The 19696-nt window shown below is 45.4% G+C and overlaps 1 protein-coding gene across 2 annotated transcripts; it reads left to right on the plus strand.

The window, feature by feature from the left end:
* The first annotated feature begins 4685 nt into the window (after window positions 1-4685).
* taf1c (TATA-box binding protein associated factor, RNA polymerase I subunit C) lies at window positions 4686-19655 on the plus strand. 2 transcript variants are annotated; one of them, XM_036936797.2, is made up of 15 exons: window positions 4686-5306; window positions 5474-5585; window positions 5707-5759; window positions 5862-5957; window positions 6055-6122; window positions 6736-6983; window positions 7197-7325; window positions 8097-8214; window positions 11567-11638; window positions 14483-14618; window positions 14849-14977; window positions 16213-16393; window positions 17059-17196; window positions 17452-18338; window positions 18629-19655. In XM_036936797.2, exons 1-15 carry the CDS (start codon window positions 5172-5174, stop codon window positions 19373-19375), a joined length of 3249 nt encoding a protein of 1082 aa, XP_036792692.2. In that variant the 5' UTR covers window positions 4686-5171; the 3' UTR covers window positions 19376-19655. The 2 variants fall into 2 exon arrangements, with proteins under 2 accessions (XP_036792692.2, XP_090047746.1); XM_090191620.1 differs by having other exon boundaries at window positions 4926-5306; window positions 7197-7862.
* The last annotated feature ends 41 nt before the right edge of the window (window positions 19656-19696 follow it).

The raw sequence follows: 19696 nt of genomic DNA on the forward strand, positions 1-19696 counted from the left end.
CCTGGTTCACGCCCGGGTATGGGCGAGGGGACGGTCTAAAATTATACTGTTACATATGTATATACATTTTCCGCCAAGACAGAACTGCCAAAGGTGGTGGAGTTGAACGACCACCCCTCATCACAGTCAAACGCTCCCAAAAACACTTCAGCGAGCAGGCCTTTCTAATCGACCTGGCCCGGGTATCCTGGAAAGATATTGACCTCATTCCGTCAGTAGAGGATGCCTGGTTATTCTCTAAAAGTGCTTTCCTCACCACCATAAATAAGCATAAGCATGACCCATTCCCAAAAAATTAGAACCAGGAACAGATATAGAGCTTGGTTCACTCCAGACCTGACTGCCCTTGACCAGTACAAAAACATCCTGTGGCGTACTGCGTTAGCATCGAATAGACCCCGTGATATGCAACTTTTCAGGGAAGTTAGGAACCAATAAACACAGGCAGTTAGGAAAGCAAAGGCTAGCTTTTTCAAACAGAAATGTGCATCCTGTAGCACAAACTACAAAAAGTTCTGGGACACTGTAAAGTCCATGGAGAATAAGAGCACCTCCTCCCAGCTGCCCACTGCACTGATGCTAGGAAACACTGTCACCACCGATTAAATCTACAATAATTGAGAATTTCAATAAGCATTTTTCTACGGCTGACCATGCTTTCCACCTTGCTACCCCTACCCCGGTCAACAGCTCTGCTCCCCCCACAGCAACTTGCCCAAGCCTCCCCCATTTCTCCTTCACCCAAATCCAGATACCTGATGTTCTGAAAGAACTGCAAAATCTGGACCCCTACAAATCAGCTGGGCTAGACAATCTAAACCCTCTCTTCCTAAAATTATCCACAAAATTGTTGCAACCCTTATTACTAGCCTGTTCAACCTCTCTTTCGTATCGTCTGAGATCCCCAAAGATTGGAAAGCTGCTGCGGTCATCCCCCTCTTCAAAGGGGGAGACACTCTAGACCTAAACTGTTACAGACCTATATCTATCCTACCCTGCCTTGCTAAGGTCTTCGAAAGCCAAGTTAACAAACAGATCACCCACCATTTCGAATCCCACCGTACCTTCTCCGCTATGCAATGTGGTTTCCGAGCTGGTCATGGGTGCACCTCAGCGACGCTCAAGGTCCGAAACAATATCATAATCGCCATCAATAAAAGACGGCCGTATTCATTGACCTGGCCAAGGCTTTCAACTCTGTCAATCACCGTATTCTTATCAGCCAAGTCAACAGCCTTGGTTTCTCAAATGACTGCCTCGCCTGGTTCACCAACTACTTCTCAGATAGAGTTCAGTGTATCAAATCGGAGGGCCTGTTGTCCGAACCTTTGGCAGTCTCTATGGGGGTGCCACAGGGTTCAATTCTCGGGCCGACTCTTTTCTCTGTATCAATGATGTCGCTCTTGCTGCTGGTGATTCTCTGATCCACCTCTACGCAGACAACACCATTCTGTATACTTCTGGCCCTTCTTTGGACACTGTGTTAACAACCCTCCAGGCAAGCTTCAATGCCATACAACTCTCCTTCCGTGGCCTCCAACTGCTCTTAAATGCAAGTAAAACTATATGCATGCTCTTCAAACGATTGTTGCTCGCACCTGCACCTACCCGCCTAGCATCACTACTCTGGACGGTTCTGACTTAGAATAAGTGGACAACTACAAATACCTAGGTGTCTGGTTAGACTGTAAACTCTCCTTCCAGACTCACATTAAGCATCTCCAATCCAAAATGAAATCTAGAATTGGCTTCCTATTTCGCAAAAAAGCATCCTTCACTCATACTGCCAAACATACCCTCGTAAAACTGACCATCCTACCGATCCTTGACTTTGGCGATGTCATTTATAAAATAGCCTCCAACACTCTACTCAACAAATTGGATGTAGTCTATCACAGTGCCATCCGTTTTGTCACCAAAGCCCCATATTCTACCCACCACTGCAACCTGTATGCTCTCGTTGGCTGGCCCTCGCTTCATACTCGTTGCCAAACCCACTGGCTCCAGGTCATCTACAATTCCTTGCTAGGTAAAGTCCCGCCTTATCTCAGCTCACTGGTCACCATAGCAGCACCCACCCATAGCACGCGCTCCAGCAGGTATATTTCACTGGTCACCCCCAAAACCAACTCCTCCTTTGACCACCTTTCCTTCCAGTTCTCTGCTGCCAATGACTGGAACGAATTGCAAAAATCACTGAAGCTGGAGACTCATATCTCCCTCACTTTCTTTAAGCATCAGCGGTCAGAGCAGCTCACTGATCATTGCACCTGTACATAGCCCATCTGTAAATAGCCCATCCAACTACCTCATCCCCATATTGTTATTTATTTTATTTATTTAGCTCCTTGCACCCCAGTATCTCTACTTGCACATTAATCTTCTGCACATCTATCACTCCAGTATTTATTTGCGAAATTGTAATTATTTCCCCACTACGGCCTATTTATTGCCTTACCTTCCTAATCTTACTTCATTTGCACACACTCTATATAGGCTTTTATATTGTGTTATTGACTGTATGTTTGTTTATTCAATGTGTAACTCTGTGTTGTTGTTTGTGTCACAACACTTTGCTTTATCTTGGCCACAGTTGTAAATGAAAACTTGTTGTCAACTGGCCTACCTGGTTAAATAAAGGTGAAATAAAAAATACATTTTTTTTTATACTATATGTGGGAATGTCTTTTGTCCGTCCTACATGTAGTGTTGGTACATTGCTATTGCAAATAGAAGTATTATGTTCAACAACGGATATTTTCAGATATTTTTTTGACAAACACACTTTGGTGCTTACAATTAATTCTCTATTGTCATGGATTTGGTGGGCACTGTCATCTGTGATCTTTGCGATATCACTTTCTTAAAGCACGTACTGATGAACCTGTCACTTCATATTTTTTTCTTGAAGTCTACAAACGCTCTACATTTTTTCACTCTGTGACAGGGTTGGATCCTATATGCTACTTTCATTATTGTCCTGTAAATGGTTCAGTGCCTATAATTTAGGCTGTGTGTAGAATGGGGCATAAAGGAAATGACCTCTACTACTAAATTACTACTAGATTATAGTGATGAGGAAAACAGCATACAAATCTGGCCTGTGTATTCATTTGCCTATAACTAATCATAATTCCATTATGTTTACATAAAAAAGAGAGTACTTAAAAATGAGAAGATCCTGCCATGGAAAAGACGACCGGGTGGATATAAAGTGTAAAGGAGGGGAAATAATTCCCACCATGCAGCAGGGCACCTTCAGCTGAGGGGTCTTTATAATGCAGGTTTGTTTGATAGTTATATTTTCAATAATTAATGGTTAGCTGTTATGTGACAATTTGGTCAAAAACGTGTTTTTTGTTTTTTTGTAGATGGCCTGTAAACTTACAGATTTAAGTCTAATAGCATGAGATGAGAGTAGACAAACATCGGAGTGTGCGATATGAAGGCATAGTCAGTGAACATTCTGAACCCTGTTTGAGGTCACTAGGTCACATGACCAAGGAGCTATTGAAATTCGAATGTAAAAACAAGTTTGTTTACGCTCCCTAACTAATTCAACTATTAATACAAAATGCTGCTCACATTTCCACATGTTTATTAGCTTTGGAAAGCAAATTCATGTCCAAATCGTGAAAATAAGACCTGTGCAAAGGAGCACCCTTTTCGATGGAACAATAATCTTCCCTGCAGTCATGTTGTCAACAAGGTAGCATGGGGGTTCGTTCAGAAACGTATAACATTTCTATTCCATAAAATATAGGTTTATATTCGAATTTTCTAACTTGTTTTAATTTGTAGGCAGATAACACGTTTTTATTAAAATAAATCACCTTTGTGAAAACACAGAATCGTACTCATTACTCCACACGTGTTTACTCTAGTTTAGGCAACATCACTTTTGTTTTGAGCCGAATTCGCAGTGGGTTTTTAACTGGGCACCTGGCTCACGCCCGAGAGGCAGCCCGGTTCCCAATCGAATGCTATCACTTTTCACCCGGTGCAAACACCTTCTACCGGGTAACCCGGGCCAGATAATCGAATCCCCTCATTGTAAAATAGTTAATTGTGTCTAGGTCGGAAATGTACAGTCATCGACAGTGCAGCATAAAGATAGGCTAAAACTGCTTATCCAATAGATCCCCGATCGCACTTTTACGCGATGTCATGGCGAAGTTGGCTAGCTAAACTCATGACTTGCCTAGTTAAATAAAGGGTTAAATACAATTTAAATTAAATCAGGTCTAACGGTCGTCTCGCGGCAAACTGCGCATGTGCAAGCCGTTAACTCAAAGGTCCTCCTTTCAATACAAAGTAGTTTTTTATGAAAATAAAAACGTATCAATTTGTCTATTCCACAAGGTTGGATTAATAACATTGGCTCAAATCTAGTTTGTGCCTTTAGATTTCGAGAAAATAAACAACTAAGGAAGAATATTTTACTTCTCTCATTGACTTCTCAAATCTCAAACCCTGGCCTCGTCTGTTGGAACAGTTTCTCAAGCGGCCCCAGAAGTCTTGCGATGTTGCGCCTCTGGGTTAAGAAACTCTGTGATGCAGCTGTCATTTTCAACCTAGGCGTTCCAAAAAAGTATTCCGTAGGTACGCAGATCTAACTGGCCAAACTTCCTGTCACTCTTATGACTTCGGCTAGTTTTGACCAATGGTGTGGTCGACCACACCTCCCCTATTTTCCGGTCTTCACTAGTTACCACAGCCACAAAGTCATCACCCCGCTAATTTCCACGTTTTATCTTCTTAAAATGTGATTTTAAACCTAACCCTTACCTTAACTACACTGTTAATTTTATGCCTAACCCAATCTTAATTGAAGACAAAACAGTTAATATTTGATTTCATAAATGTTTACGAAAAAGCCACATTGACTGTGTAACTGTTGTAACTAATGGAAAATATTATTTCCTACGTACGCCATTCGCCCTGCTGGAGTGGCGCCTATATTTTTTTGGTGTTACACGTGTTCCGTCAACATCGCTGGATTTCTATAGTTGAATTAACTTGACTTGACAAATATCGTGTCGGAACGGAAATGTCACATTTTAAAGTGGGGGCAATGAGAGCGGAGACGTAGTTTACCGTGAACTATCTAACGTCAGTAGAACATGCCCAGACTGGACATACCAGGCCTATAGGTTGCGATTCTTTCAGGCATGGATTACATTTTCCCACGGAAACTTTTCCCGGTTTATTTCAACTCTGGGCCCCCCAGTTCTACGTTTAGACATAACGTCGGAGGTTGGGGTTCCTATGGTCAAGTGTTGGACGTAAACGTCCCTCTACACGAGGTGAGTTGTGATCATGAAATCGATGCACTTTCTAGCTCACTATGTTTCTCCTACTATGCTAAGGTTGATCGTAGGCCAGAGTCTTGTTTAAAATCACTTTCACCCTGAAAATCCTTTGCTATTTTTACTGGAGTTTTTTAAATGTATTCATTTTTGAATAATTTTAGAAAGACAGTCTACCAAAAGTAGATTGGAAGTTTGAATCTCAACACCAAGTGAAGGGAGAGCCTTGGGTGCCAGTGGAACCTATAGCAATACCACTTCTGCGACCAAAAAGAGGTATAAGTGGCCCGTCAGTGCATTTCCTATTGTTTGATAAGGATACGATTCTTAGACAATTGTTACTTTTGTGAATGTCACTCATCATTTGAACTGAAATATAATTATAATTTTTTTTTAGGCCCCAAATGGTCATCAACATCTCTGTCAGATCCTATGGACTTCTCAGAGCATGTAACAACCTTTTTTACTTCCTGATTTTTTTTTTCTTTTTTTTTCCACTGAACACACACTGATATAACGTTATTTATATTTGGATGATTTCTCCTTTTGTAGATGCAGAACTTCTACCAGTATAAGTACAAGGATGCTTTTTGCACAATGAGCCATATCCTGGGGGACAAATTCAACTTTGGACAGGGGAGGAGAAAGGTAACTGTCCTGATGTCTATCCCCCCCCCCCCCCATGCTTTGTGTGCAATTTTTTTATATGGAATGAAGTTTAACTACCTGTTTTGTAATTTTCCAGGGAAGTGAAATAAATGCTGTTCACATGTGGCAGATGGAGCACTTCATGCACACATTTAAATACAAAAAGTAAGTACATAGTGAGGGACTCTAAGCCTTATGTCCTAGCCGAGACACTGCTCTACATCGAGGCGTTCCACCAACGGGCACTGTATACTTTTATAGATGTAGGCTGTGCACATCACATTCACCCTGAGGTGATTTGAAAGTCCCTGCTATGCAATATCCTGATCCTACCATGGCATTTCATGATGTGACGGTCCTATGTTAGTGGCCAGTGCTGTGGTGTCGACTTCTGATTCAGTGGTCATCAAGCGCACACAATCCCCTTTTCATCCACTCTACCTAGAAGGGTTATTGCTCAGCAAGAAGCTGTTGAGTCTAGAGAACAAAGTGTGACATTCTTTCTCCGCTAATTATTTTCCTTGGTGGTGCCCTCTGACTACCAGCTCCCCTGGTTGTCCATCCATCATTGCATTCAAGTTTATAGAAAAGGTTCTCTGTCCTCCACCTGGGTTTATTTAAAAGGTTCTCTGTCCTCTACCTGGGGTTTATTTAAAAGGTTCTCTGTCCTCTACCTGGGTTTATTTAAAAGGTTCTCTGTCCTCTACCTGGGTTTATTTAAAAGGTTCTCTGTCCTCTACCTGGGGTTTATTTAAAAGGTTCTCTGTCCTCTACCTAGGTGCGAGTTAACTCATTTTGGACGGCAGGCCAAAAGGTACCACAACCTGTTATCAGATGTGATCCATGACATCCCTCCAGCACTGCTAGCTGATCATCTCCATGAGGAGCTGACCTATCAGAGAGGGCAGGAGCAGTTCTCTGACCACGCCACAGGGGGTGCCTTGGGGTACATTTCCTTTACCAACACCAGTATCTCTCAGCAAGGCTGTCTGGTGTACCCTGGGAAAGCTGGCCTAAGCAAGCTTAGTATCCTTCAATGTAATCTTATCAGGAATATTGAAATATTCTTGAAATATTTTTACTGGTGGCCTGCCCTTTCCCCTTGCATTGAGGCCTTCACAACCTGGATAACAGCCGTAGGGATATTTTTGGCGATTTATATTTTTGCAGTTGTTCATTCACTTTAATTCAACCCATTTCAAGAACCACATAAAAAAAATCCTTAGTGCAGTACCACAGACTTCCACAGGGTGGTGCTAGAGTTCCAAGAAGGGAAGCCTCCATGTTTTGATGTGAGCCACAAGCCTCTCTCATTCCAGCTCAATGGTACAATCAGACAGATCACCATCGGCCTTCAGCAGGATGAATGTAAGCACAGTAACATCATTATTACCCATAAATGCATGTGCAATATTGTATCCTGTTCTTTGATGTTCAACTCAGGAAGTAGGTTTAACTGAAATTCTAATTTCCTCATTGCCAAGGGAAAATTTGGAATTTCGGGTTACTTCCCGAATTGAATGAATGAAATCGAGTTGACCCTAATTCAGGTCGTGTTTTCTTCGTCTATTTCCTTTGTCTAGTTTTGAGTAAACTTTTTTTTTTTGGGGGGGGGGGGGGGGTTCGCCCCCCTTTAACTCCCCGATCTTGTCTCATCGCTGCAGCTCCCCAACAGGTTCGGGAGTCAAAGGTCGAGTCATGCGTCCTCTGAAACATGACCTGCCGAACCGCGCTACTTAACACCCGCCAGCTTAACCTGGAAGCCAGCCACACCAATGTGTCGGAGGAAACACTGTTCAACTGGCACCCGGGGTCAGCCCGCAGGCACCCGACCTGCCACAAGGAGTCGCTAGAGCGCAATGAGCCAATTAAGCCCTCCCTAACCTGGATGACGCTAGGCCAATTGTGAGTCGTCCTATGGGACTCCCGAACATGGCCGGTTGTGGCACAGTCTGGGATATGAATCGGGGACCGTAGTAATGGCTTAGACCGCTGTGCCACTTGGAAGGCCTGTAGTTTGAGTTTTAACCATTTATCTTGCTGTTGAATGGACATGCAGCCCAAACTCTTTACATGAGTTTGCAGTGTTAAACTGACTCTGTCTGGTGAACTGACTCTGTCGCTGTGTTCCTACCGTAGGTCACGTGGGGGTGCGCTGTGACCACCTGTGTGGTGTCTGGATGGTCAGTGAGAAGAACATCGCTAAGTCTCTGGAGGTCATTCAGACCAAGCAGCCTGCTACATGTCTCAGTGCCAGGTAGGTTGGAGCGGTGTGACTGAGTGAGTCTCTCCTTCTGTAAGAAAGGTAGCCCTCGGCCAGCCGTCGTAAACCGGCCAGCCGTCTCGTAAACCGGCCAGCCATGGTCATTGCATGTCTTGCGAGACACACGTGTGTGTGTGTGTGTGTGTGTGTGTGTGTGTGTGTGTGTGTGTGTGTATACACGTGTATACATACATACATATGTATGCACGATGTGGGCAAATAATCAAAAAGCGATTGATTAAACATTGACCCACTTGGGTGAACTGTTGGAGTCCTAGAAATAAAATCATTGATTCATTGTGCACCCCTAATATATCTTAACACAATATTTGTTAGCATTTTTGACGTTATAACAGTATTCTGCTATAGGCCGTTCTGTCTTCTGCTATAGGTCGTTCTGTCTTCTGCTATAGGTCGTTCTGTCTTCTGCTATAGGTCGTTCTGTCTTCTGCTATAGGTCGTTCTGTCTTCTGCTATAGGCCGTTCTGTCTTCTGCTATAGGCCGTTCTGTCTTCTGCTATAGGCCGTTCTGTCTTCTGCTATAGGCCGTTCTGTCTTCTGCTATAGGCCGTTCTGTCTTCTGCTATAGGCCGTTCTGTCTTCTGCTATAGGCCGTTCTGTCTTCTGCTATAGGCCGTTCTGTCTTCTGCTATAGGCCGTTCTGTCTTCTGCTATAGGCCGTTCTGTCTTCTGCTATAGGTCGTTCTGTCTTCTGCTATAGGCCGTTCTGCTATAGGCCGTTCTGTCTTCTGCTATAGGCCGTTCTGTCTTCTGCTATAGGCCGTTCTGTCTTCTGCTATAGGCCGTTCTGTCTTCTGCTATAGGTCGTTCTGCTATAGGCCGTTCTGCCTTCTGCTATAGGCCGTTCTGCCTTCTGCTATAGGCCGTTCTGTCTTCTGCTATAGGCCGTTCTGTCTTCTGCTATAGGCCGTTCTGTCTTCTGCTATAGGCCGTTCTGTCTTCTGCTATAGGTCGTTCTGTCTTCTGCTATAGGTCGTTCTGTCTTCTGCTATAGGTCGTTCTGTCTTCTGCTATAGGCCGTTCTGTCTTCTGCTATAGGCCGTTCTGTCTTCTGCTATAGGCCGTTCTGTCTTCTGCTATAGGCCGTTCTGTCTTCTGCTATAGGCCGTTCTGTCTTCTGCTATAGGCCGTTCTGTCTTCTGCTATAGGCCGTTCTGCTATAGGCCGTTCTGTCTTCTGCTATAGGCCGTTCTGTCTTCTGCTATAGGCCGTTCTGTCTTCTGCTATAGGCCTTTCTGCTATAGGCCTTTCTGTCTTCTGCTATAGGCCGTTCTGTCTTCTGCTATAGGCCGTTCTGTCTTCTGCTATAGGCCGTTCTGTCTTCTGCTATAGGCCTTTCTGCTATAGGCCGTTCTGTCTTCTGCTATAGGCCGTTCTGTCTTCTGCTATAGGTCGTTCTGCGTTCTGCTATAGGTCGTTCTGCTATAGGCCGTTCTGCCTTCTGCTATAGGCCGTTCTGTCTTCTGCTATAGGTCGTTCTGCTATAGGTCGTTCTGTCTTCTGCTATAGGCCGTTCTGCTATAGGCCGTTCTGTCTTCTGCTATAGGCCGTTCTGTCTTCTGCTATAGGCCGTTCTGTCTTCTGCTATAGGCCGTTCTGTCTTCTGCTATAGGCCTTTCTGCTATAGGTCGTTCTGCGTTCTGCTATAGGTCGTTCTGCTATAGGCCGTTCTGCCTTCTGCTATAGGCCGTTCTGTCTTCTGCTATAGGTCGTTCTGTCTTCTGCTATAGGCCGTTCTGCTATAGGTCGTTCTGCTATAGGTCGTTCTGTCTTCTGCTATAGGCCGTTCTGCTATAGGCCGTTCTGTCTTCTGCTATAGGCCGTTCTGCTATAGGTCGTTCTGCTATAGGTCGTTCTGTCTTCTGCTATAGGCCGTTCTGCTATAGGCCGTTCTGTCTTCTGCTATAGGCCGTTCTGTCTTCTGCTATAGGCCGTTCTGTCTTCTGCTATAGGCCGTTCTGTCTTCTGCTATAGGCCTTTCTGCTATAGGCCGTTCTGCCTTCTGCTATAGGCCGTTCTGCCTTCTGCTATAGGCCGTTCTGCCTTCTGCTATAGGTTGTTCTGCTATAGGCCGTTCTGTCTTCTGCTATAGGCCGTTCTGCCTTCTGCTATAGGTCGTTCTGTCTTCTGCTATAGGCCTTTCTGTCTTCTGCTATAGGCCGTTCTGTCTTCTGCTATAGGTCGTTCTGCCTTCTGCTATAGGTTGTTCTGCTATAGGCCGTTCTGCGTTCTGCTATAGGTCGTTCTGCTATAGGCCTTTCTGCTATAGGTCGTTCTGTGTTCTGCTATAGGCCGTTCTGCTATAGGCCTTTTAGGTCGTTCTGTGTTCTGCTATAGGTCGTTCTGTGTTCTGCTATAGGCCGTTCTGTCTTCTGCTATAGGCCGTTCTGCTATAGGTCGTTCTGTGTTCTGCTATAGGTCTTTTAGGTCGTTCTGTGTTCTGCTATAGGTCGTTCTGTGTTCTGCTATAGGTCGTTCTGTGTTCTGCTATAGGTCGTTCTGTGTTCTGCTATAGGTCGTTCTGTGTTCTGCTATAGGTCGTTCTGTGTTCTGCTATAGGCCTTTCTGCTATAGGTCGTTCTGTGTTCTGCTATAGGTCTTTTAGGCCGTTCTGTTTGCTGTCATAGTAAAAAGCTTTGTTCTCCTATACTGTTTAGCACTGGTTCTGAATGTGTGTGATGGTTAAAGTGCTGTCTGGCCCTGACAAGCCGGCGTCTGAGGAGATGGACGCTCTAGCTACCTAGTCTCTGATGACTGTAGCTATGATTGTTTATCGCATATATTGTACACCTTTATGACAGGTTTTCTCTGCGTATGTCACTCTGATTTTTAGGAATAGTTTTTGCAGTCAAGTTAATATTCATGATTATGTACGGGTTCTACTACAGACCAGGATTGGGGTCAATTCCATCCAATTCAGGAAGTATACTGAAATTCAAATTCTCTTCAATGCTTTTTTAATTTTAAGAAATGGAATTGAAATGTGAGTGTACTTCCTGAATTGACTGTAATTTTAAATGGAATTGAAATGTGAGTGTACTTCCTGAATTGACTGATTTTAAATGGAATTGAAATGTGAGTGTACTTCCTGAATTGACTGTAATTTTAAATGGAATTGAAATGTGAGTGTACTTCCTGAATTGACTAATTTTAAATGGAATTGAAATGTGAGTACTTCCTGAATTGACTAATTTTAAATGGAATTGAAATGTGAGTGTACTTCCTGAATTGACTGTGATTTTAAATGGAATCGACCCCAACCTTGCCACAGACTCTTTTTAAAATGTAAACCTTGGTATAAACAGGGGATTTTGTTGTCTTTTAGTCCCCATGTCCAGGGAGAGCTTCTGGTGGCCAGTGAGAGTGGAGCTGCCTATCTATGGACAGTGGGCAAAGGGTAAGAGGCTTCGATACCTGTCTCTGAACTCATGGCCCTGCCCCAACTATCTACCCTTCTCCTGTTCTCCATGACCCCTCTCCCTAAGAAAAGGGTACACTTTTCCACCATTGTTAAATCCACGAATGGGACTGTTGCCGGTAATAGGCTACACCAGCGGGTGGCAACCTTTGTCCATGTGGAGTGCCAAGTTGTCGTACAATTTCTACTGATCTGCGTGCCCGATATGAGTTTAATATACAAATTTTCCTGGAACAGTTTAATTTATAATAGTCTTCATATCTAAAAAAAATAAAATAAATCACTGTCATGTGGTTAGTCAAATCAAATCAAATTTTATTTGTCACATACACATGGTTAGCAGATGTTAATGCGAGTGTAGCGAAATGCTTGTGCTTCTAGTTCCGACAATGCAGTAATAACCAACAAGTAATCTAACTAACAATTCCAAAACTACTGTCTTGTACACAGTGTAAGGGGATAAAGAATATGTACATAAGGATATATAAATGAGTGATGGTACAGAGCGGCATAGGCAAGATGCAGTAGATGGTATTGAGTGCAGTATATACATATGAGATGAGTATGTAAACAAAGTGGCATAGTTAAAGTGGCTAGTGATACATATATTACATAAGGATACAGTCGATGATATAGAGTACAGTGTATACGTATGCATATGAGATTAATAATGTAGGGTAAGTAACATTATATAAGGTAGCATTGTTTAAAGTGGCTAGTGATATATTTACATCATTTCCCATCAATTCCCATTATTAAAGTGGCTGGAGTTGAGTCAGTGTCAGTGTGTTGGCAGCAGCCACTCAATGTTAGTGGTGGCTGTTTAACAGTCTGATGGCCTTGAGATAGAAGCTGTTTTTCAGTCTCTCGGTCCCAGCTTTGATGCACCTGTACTGACCTCGCCTTCTGGATGATAGCGGGGTGAACAGGCAGTGGCTCGGGTGGTTGATGTCCTTGATGATCTTTATGGCCTTCCTGTGACATCGGGTGTTATAGGTGTCCTGGAGGGCAGGTAGTTTGCCCCGGTGATGCGTTGTGCAGACCTCACTACCCTCTGGAGAGCCTTACGGTTGAGGGCGGAGCAGTTGCCGTACCAGGCGGTGATACAGCCCGCCAGGATGCTCTCGATTGTGCATCTGTAGAAGTTTGTGAGTGCTTTTGGTGACAAGCCGAATTTCTTCAGCCTCCTGAGGTTGAAGAGGCGCTGCTGCGCCTTCTTCACAATGCTGTCTGTGTGAGTGGACCAATTCAGTTTGTCTGTGATGTGTATGCCGAGGAACTTAAAACTTGCTACCTTCTCCACTACTGTCCCATCGATGTGGATAGGGGGGTGTTCCCTCTGCTGTTTCCTGAAGTCCACAATCATCTCCTTAGTTTTGTTGACGTTGAGTGTGAGGTTATTTTCCCGACACCACACTCCGAGGGCCCTCACCTCCTCCCTGTAGGCCGTCTCGTCGTTGTTGGTAATCAAGCCTACCACTGTTGTGTCGTCCGCAAACTTGATGATTGAGTTGGAGGCGTGCGTGGCCACGCAGTCGTGGGTGAACAGGGAGTACAGGAGAGGGCTCAGAACGCTGGGGCCCCAGTGTTGAGGATCAGCGGGGAGGAGATGTTGTTGCCTACCCTCACCACCTGGGGGCGGCCCGTCAGGAAGTCCAGTACCCAGTTGCACAGGGCGGGGTCGAGACCCAGGGTCTCGAGCTTGATGACGAGCTTGGAGGGTTCTATGGTGTTGAATGCCGAGTTGTAGTCAATGAACAGCATTCTCACATAGGTATTCCTCTTGTCCAGATGGGTTAGGGCGGTGTGCAGTGTGGTTGAGATTGCATCGTCTGTGGACCTATTTGGGCGGTAAGCAAATTGGAGTGGGTCTAGGGTGTCAGGTAGGGTGGAGGTGATATGGTCCTTGACTAGTCTCTCAAAGCACTTCATGATGACGGAAGTGAGTGCTACGGGGCGGTAATCGTTTAGCTCAGTTACCTTAGCTTTCTTGGGAACAGGAACAATGGTGGCCCTCTTGAAGCATGTGGGAACAGCAGACTGGTATAGGGATTGATTGAATATGTCCGTAAACACACCGGCCAGCTGGTCTGCGCATGCTCTGAGGGCGCGGCTGGGGATGCCGTCTGGGCCTGCAGCCTTGCGAGGGTTAACACGTTTAAATGTCTTACTCACCTCGGCTGCAGTGAAGGAGAGACCGCATGTTTTCGTTGCAGGCCGTGTCAGTGGCACTGTATTGTCCTCAAATTCTCATAGTTCTATCTAAATGAAAATGATACAAATCCAAAATAAACTTCTATTGACATTTTCTATTATGTAAAAAATAGCCTACATTAAGCAACAAAAACATATCTATCTATCCTGGTGGATAAAAATAAATATCCTATAAATGACATTGGCTATGCATGGCCTGTCTGCAAGCAACTATTAACTTGGTCTGGCCCGCTGCTTTGGGCCAGACCAAGTTAATAGTTGATGGCTCAAAGCCGCTTGTGCTAGCAAACTTGCAACATAGTTGATACAATTAATTTGGTCTGGCCCAAAGCAGCTTGTGCTAGTAAACTTGCAACATTGTATGTGCAATCAGTTGCATCCTTACTGAAGATTGACAGGAGCATTACAAACAAAAGACAATGATTTACGTTGATAATTCATAAATGGAATGAAATAAACAAATATTTTTTTGAAAGTGTAGCCAAAGTTGTGTGCGTGCTACGGCGTGTAGGGCGTGCTGCCCGCCTCGTCTCGGGGCGTGCTGCCCGCCTCGTCTCGGGGCGTGCTGCCCGTCTCACTAACAGTGTTCTCTCTCTCGTCATATTTTAGTTTGCAGAAGTTCCGTCAGGAGTACAGTAACCTGTACTTCAATTCTAAGTCGTCATGGAGATGGTGTGACTTCTCTGGCCACCCCAGGGTGATGGTGTATGCAGACCGGACAGGTGTGGAGCTCACTGATATCAGGGTAATATAACACAGTGTTGCTGTGTTGATTTGACAAACCCGTTTCCTAACATTTCTATTCTGAAGGTTTAAACCTAGCCATATCAGATCATCTCTTACGTGTTTACAATTGGAAATGGAACAATATGACTGCTATTTTAAAAAAAATAAAAAGAAAAATTGGTTTTGAGAAATATGAAGTGACCCGAAGTTTGATAGATGTTAATGTTGTGTGTGTCTCTGTCTTTACAGACCAAAGATAGTTGTAGCCACACGCTGTTTCGTATCGGCCAAACACCTGACTGTAAGAGTGGAGAGAGAGTCATCCTGTCCAATTACCTGAGAGATGTCCACACCTTCCACCACCTCGTCACCACACAGGTGCAGTACCTTTTTAATTAAAATTCTAATTGACCTATCACATCAGGGCTCTACAGTGCCATTCATTTTTATTTGCATATAGCGCCTAAATGTTTTGGGTGCGCCAGTTCCTTGTTCACTTCACAGTTCTGGAATGTATCCGGCTGTATTCCAGTTCTAAGGAACAACTCTGTGTCACAAGCCTCACAATGGGCCACATTGACAACAAACGACTCCTGCTTTTGACCTACCAAACGACTCCCGCTTTTGACCTACCAAACGACTCCTGCTTTTGACCTACCAAACGACTCCTGCTTTTGACCTACCAAACGACTCCCGCTTTTGACCTACCAAACGACTCCTGCTTTTGACCTACCAAACGACTCCCGCTTTTGACCTACCAAACGACTCCTGCTTTTGACCTAAAGAAGAAAACAAACGGCTCCCGCTTTTGACCTACCAAACGGCTCCCGCTTTTGACCTACCAAACGGCTCCCGCTTTTGACCTACCAAACGGCTCCCGCTTTTGACCTACCAAACGGCTCCCGCTTTTGACCTACCAAACGGCTCCCGCTTTTGACCTACCAAACGGCTCCCGCTTTTGACCTACAAAACGGCTCCCGCTTTTGACCTACCAAACGGCTCCCGCTTTTGACCTACAAAACGGCTCCCGCTTTTGACCTACAAAACGGCTCCCGCTTTTGACCTACAAAACGGCTCCCGCTTTTGACCTACAAAACGGCTCCCGCTTTTGACCTACAAAACGGCTCCCGCTTTTGACCTACAAAACGGCTCCCGCTTTTGACCTACAAAACGGCTCCCGCTTTTGACCTACAAAACGGCTCCCGCTTTTGACCTACCAAACGGCTCCCGCTTTTGACCTACCAAACGGCTCCCGCTTTTGACCTACCAAACGGCTCCCGCTTTTGACCTACCAAACGGCTCCCGCTTTTGACCTACCAAACGGCTCCCGCTTTTGACCTACCAAACGGCTCCCGCTTTTGACCTACCAAACGGCTCCAGCTTTTGACCTACCAAACGGCTCCCGCTTTTGACCTACCAAACGGCTCCCGCTTTTGACCTACCAAACGGCTCCCGCTTTTGACCTACCAAACGGCTCCCGCTTTTGACCTACCAAACGGCTCCCGCTTTTGACCTACCAAACGACTCCCGCTTTTGACCTAAAGAAAAAACAAACCATTAACTTGTTGTGAGTCTGTTTCTTCAGATGTTCTTGTGATCTTTGTTATTCACAGCACTCTGCTTACGTCATGGATGAGCGTTTCCCCTGCCTCCCCATGATCCAGTGGGATCACATGATGGAGCATCCTCCCATGTTTTCCCAGGTCGTGGCGGGGTTGCCGTCGGGGGGCGGGACTACCAAGGTGCTGCTGGGCTCTCAGAGATCACAGGAAGTGATCCTGCTACAGTACTCGGGTGTGTACAGTCGTTCTAGAGTGTGTGTGTGCCAGGTTGGGGTTTTTGTTTGAGTTAATCCTGTGCATCAGGCTACTGCTGACCAACCAGTCTTGCTGTGCACCTGGGAAAAAAATAAAAAACTTTGTCATTGAGCCTGGAGTTCCTGGATCAATGTTATTTTCAATTATTTAACCTTGGGAGCAAGTCGATTAAGAACACATTTTTATTTTACAATGACGGCCTACCTCGGGCCAAAAATGCTCCTCTAACCCGGACGATGCTGGGCCAATTGTGCGCTGCCCTATGGGACTCCCGATCGTGGCCGGTTGTGATTCAGTACCTGGAATCGAACCAGGGTGTCTGTAGTGACGCCTTTAGCACTGAGATGCAGTTCCTCAGACCTCTGCTGCGCCACTCTGGAGGCACACATGGCTATTGACTTTCTATGATGTCTACTGTTGGGGCGGCAGGGTAGCCTAGTGGTTAGAGCGTTGGACTAGCCGAAAGGTTGCAAGTTCAAACCCCCAAGCTGACAAGGTACAAATCTGTCGTTCTGCCCCTGAACAGGCAGTTAACCCACTGTTCCAAGGCCGTCATTGAAAATAAGATTTTTTTCTTAACTTACTTGCCTAGTTAAATAAAGGTCAAATAAAAAAAATGAACTGTTCCGTCTGGTTTTCCAGGTGGTAGGGAGGAGGCCTGCGTCACCAGAGGCCCACCTCGGGCCTTGCTCAGCCCCAGAGACAGCCTTGGACACCTGCCTGTCCAACTCCCCCACAGACAGCACCATGCTCAGGACAGACTAGCCAATCCTGCTGCTGGTAAGCACTGTGTAAATAAAGACCTATAAATAAAGTTGTATTGAAAATATGTCCCTAAGCATGTTATGTTTGTTTATGGGATGTTATTGTAGGTGTGTTTGGTGAGATGTAACTATCCGTGCCAAATCCATCATCACTTAAATGTGTACATATCTGGCGAAACTAAACAAAGTAATTTTGTCATTGAGCTTAATTAGTGAAGTTGGTGCTTTTATGTTGAATAGGCTTATAAACTGATATTTTCTGTCCTTTCAGGTCTTACTGTGATCCATCAGAGCCGAGCCAAGGAGGACTGTATCTGTGTGCTGCAACTCACTGAGGCCGGAGACATCTTTTACCACACGCTAAAGTCCCAGACTGAGTGCTTCAGTAAAGACGACCCACCGGCACCAACCCAGAACTCCGTGGGACCCGAGGGCCGTAGCGGAGATGTACAGAGACTAAAACAACCAGTTGAAACATTAAGAAAACGGCTGCATCAAACGTTAGGAACCCCAAGAAGCAGTACCTTAGATGAGACATGGTATTCCTCTGGACCGCCGTCTCCTGAGGGTGACTCTGGGTTCGAGGGTAGGGGGCAGCCGTGGGACACTCCTAGGGCTGGACTGGAGATGGTTATCAACGACCCTCATGACGACCCGTACCCGTGGCTAGCAACAAACACAGGATTAACTGATACTCAGGAAACCACTGCTGTAGTTCCTCCACCTACAGCCCAGTCTTTGGCCACTAACATTAACCCCGTCAGGCCAAAGGCTAAAGTTAGTGATGAGGCTCTGTTGATTTGGAGGAAGTGGTTCCTCAAACTGTTCAAGTGCTCCTGGGAGCGCCGCAATCTCCCACACAAGACCACAAAAACCAAGGATCTTCTACCCGACGACAGCCTTCAGAGAGACCCGTTGGAAGATCACCGTCGTCGGACCCTGAGGAAGGACCTGAGGGAGACCATGAGGAATGGAAATGTCCTCGTCCACAGGAACACCTGTCTCAAACCCCTGGCTCTGGTCCCTGTCCCGGCACCCGTGGAGCCTTCTGAGTGGGCTGATGTGCTGAGCGAGAGGATGAGTGCATCGTGGGAGCCTGGGCTGGGGGGATGGAGGAGCTGGTGGGAGGAGAGGCTGGGGCTGAACCGAGAGGAGAAGGTAACCCATCTCTATTCTTATTTTATCACCTGTGTATCTGGACCACGTTGTCCTACGCTGCAGATATGACATCAATAGAGCTGACCATGATTCCTTGTTCAACATGTCGGAAAGGCGTGTTTTTTGTTCTAGTCGTTATCTGTCTGAATGTTCCAAAACATTTGTTTCCTTCTGAATGCTCCCGCTGAGGTGGTGGTTATTGTGAATGTTGGTTTTTCACCCTGACTATACATTTCCCAATTAGGACAATGGAGATATTGATTTACATATTCATTGGTTGATTTTTGAAGGTGGAGGCTCTGCGGAGGAAGAGGAGGAGACAGAAACGGGCAAAGGCTCACAGTCGTATCGACCTATCAGGCAGCTTCACCTCGTCCGTCAGCTACCAGTCAGACCTGGACAGCGCTTCTCTCTCCGGTTGGTCGTCGGCAGCCAGTCAGTACGCCAGCTCCGATGTAGACAGCGTGCCAACAAGCCGCGACAACACCAAGTGGGTCACCCTGTCTGAGCCGGGTACACCGAGGGCTACCACACCAACGCCACAGACCAGTAGCTCACAGCCCACAACACCTCGTAGGGAGTTTGGTTCAAAACCAACTACACCACTGGATCAGTTTAGTAGTTTCCTCTCCCAGCCCACTGTCCCCTATTCACAGTTCATTAGTAGTTCACTGCCCACTGTCCCCCATACAAAGTTCACTAGTTCCGAGCCACTGTTTACACCCAAAAAACAGCCCACCATTGGTAAGTCGTCGCCCTGGAAAACAGCAGGTTCTGACTCCAGCGCGGCGGACATTTTGAGAACGGTGGTGGCAACCCAGAAGCCCAAGCCACAGAATCAGGATTATTTAAATTCTCTCTTTGGATCCCAGGAGCCTACGGATGCCTCACAGGGAGTAGGATTTAACGAGAGCAGACACAATACTCCTTTGGCCACCTCTTCTCAGCTGTCCTCCATCTCTTCCTCACAGAGGAACCTGAAAGTGGGACTAACCTCCTCACAACCCAAAAGGAAGAAGTCTCGTATGGGTTTCTGATTATCTGAGTATTGATGGATGTCGCCTCACATCCAACAGTTATTTTTCAAATGAGATGATTATGATGGATGGAACTATGGCGAGGGATCTTTTTGCAAATGAGATTTTCAACCTTTGGTTGTTTTTGTTGTTGGTTGATTTCACGTGTTACGCGACAGGACTGTGAAGTGTGAATTGGCTATTGAGAGATTTCTGGAATATTCTAGAAACCAAAAGCATGAAGTCACAGATTGTTTTATTTTTTTGGGGGGGTTGTTAAAATAAAATCTATATGCATTAATATTGTTCTAGACCAGCATCTTATCTATTATCTGACTGAAG

Source organism: Oncorhynchus mykiss, chromosome 12 (genome assembly GCF_057628025.1).
Source record: "Oncorhynchus mykiss isolate SJ-2025 chromosome 12, ASM5762802v1, whole genome shotgun sequence".
Lineage (NCBI taxonomy): Eukaryota > Metazoa > Chordata > Actinopteri > Salmoniformes > Salmonidae > Oncorhynchus > Oncorhynchus mykiss.

Excerpts from the sequence above, each read along its gene's own strand:
- taf1c (XM_036936797.2), top strand. The coding sequence starts at position 5,172 with ATGGATTACATTTTCCCACGGAAACTTTTCCCGGTTTATTTCAACTCT. Across the intron at positions 5,760-5,861 it reads CTATGGACTTCTCAGAGCAT|ATGCAGAACTTCTACCAGTA; the intron begins GTAACAACCTTT and ends CTCCTTTTGTAG. Across the intron at positions 6,123-6,735 it reads CACACATTTAAATACAAAAA|GTGCGAGTTAACTCATTTTG; the intron begins GTAAGTACATAG and ends TCCTCTACCTAG.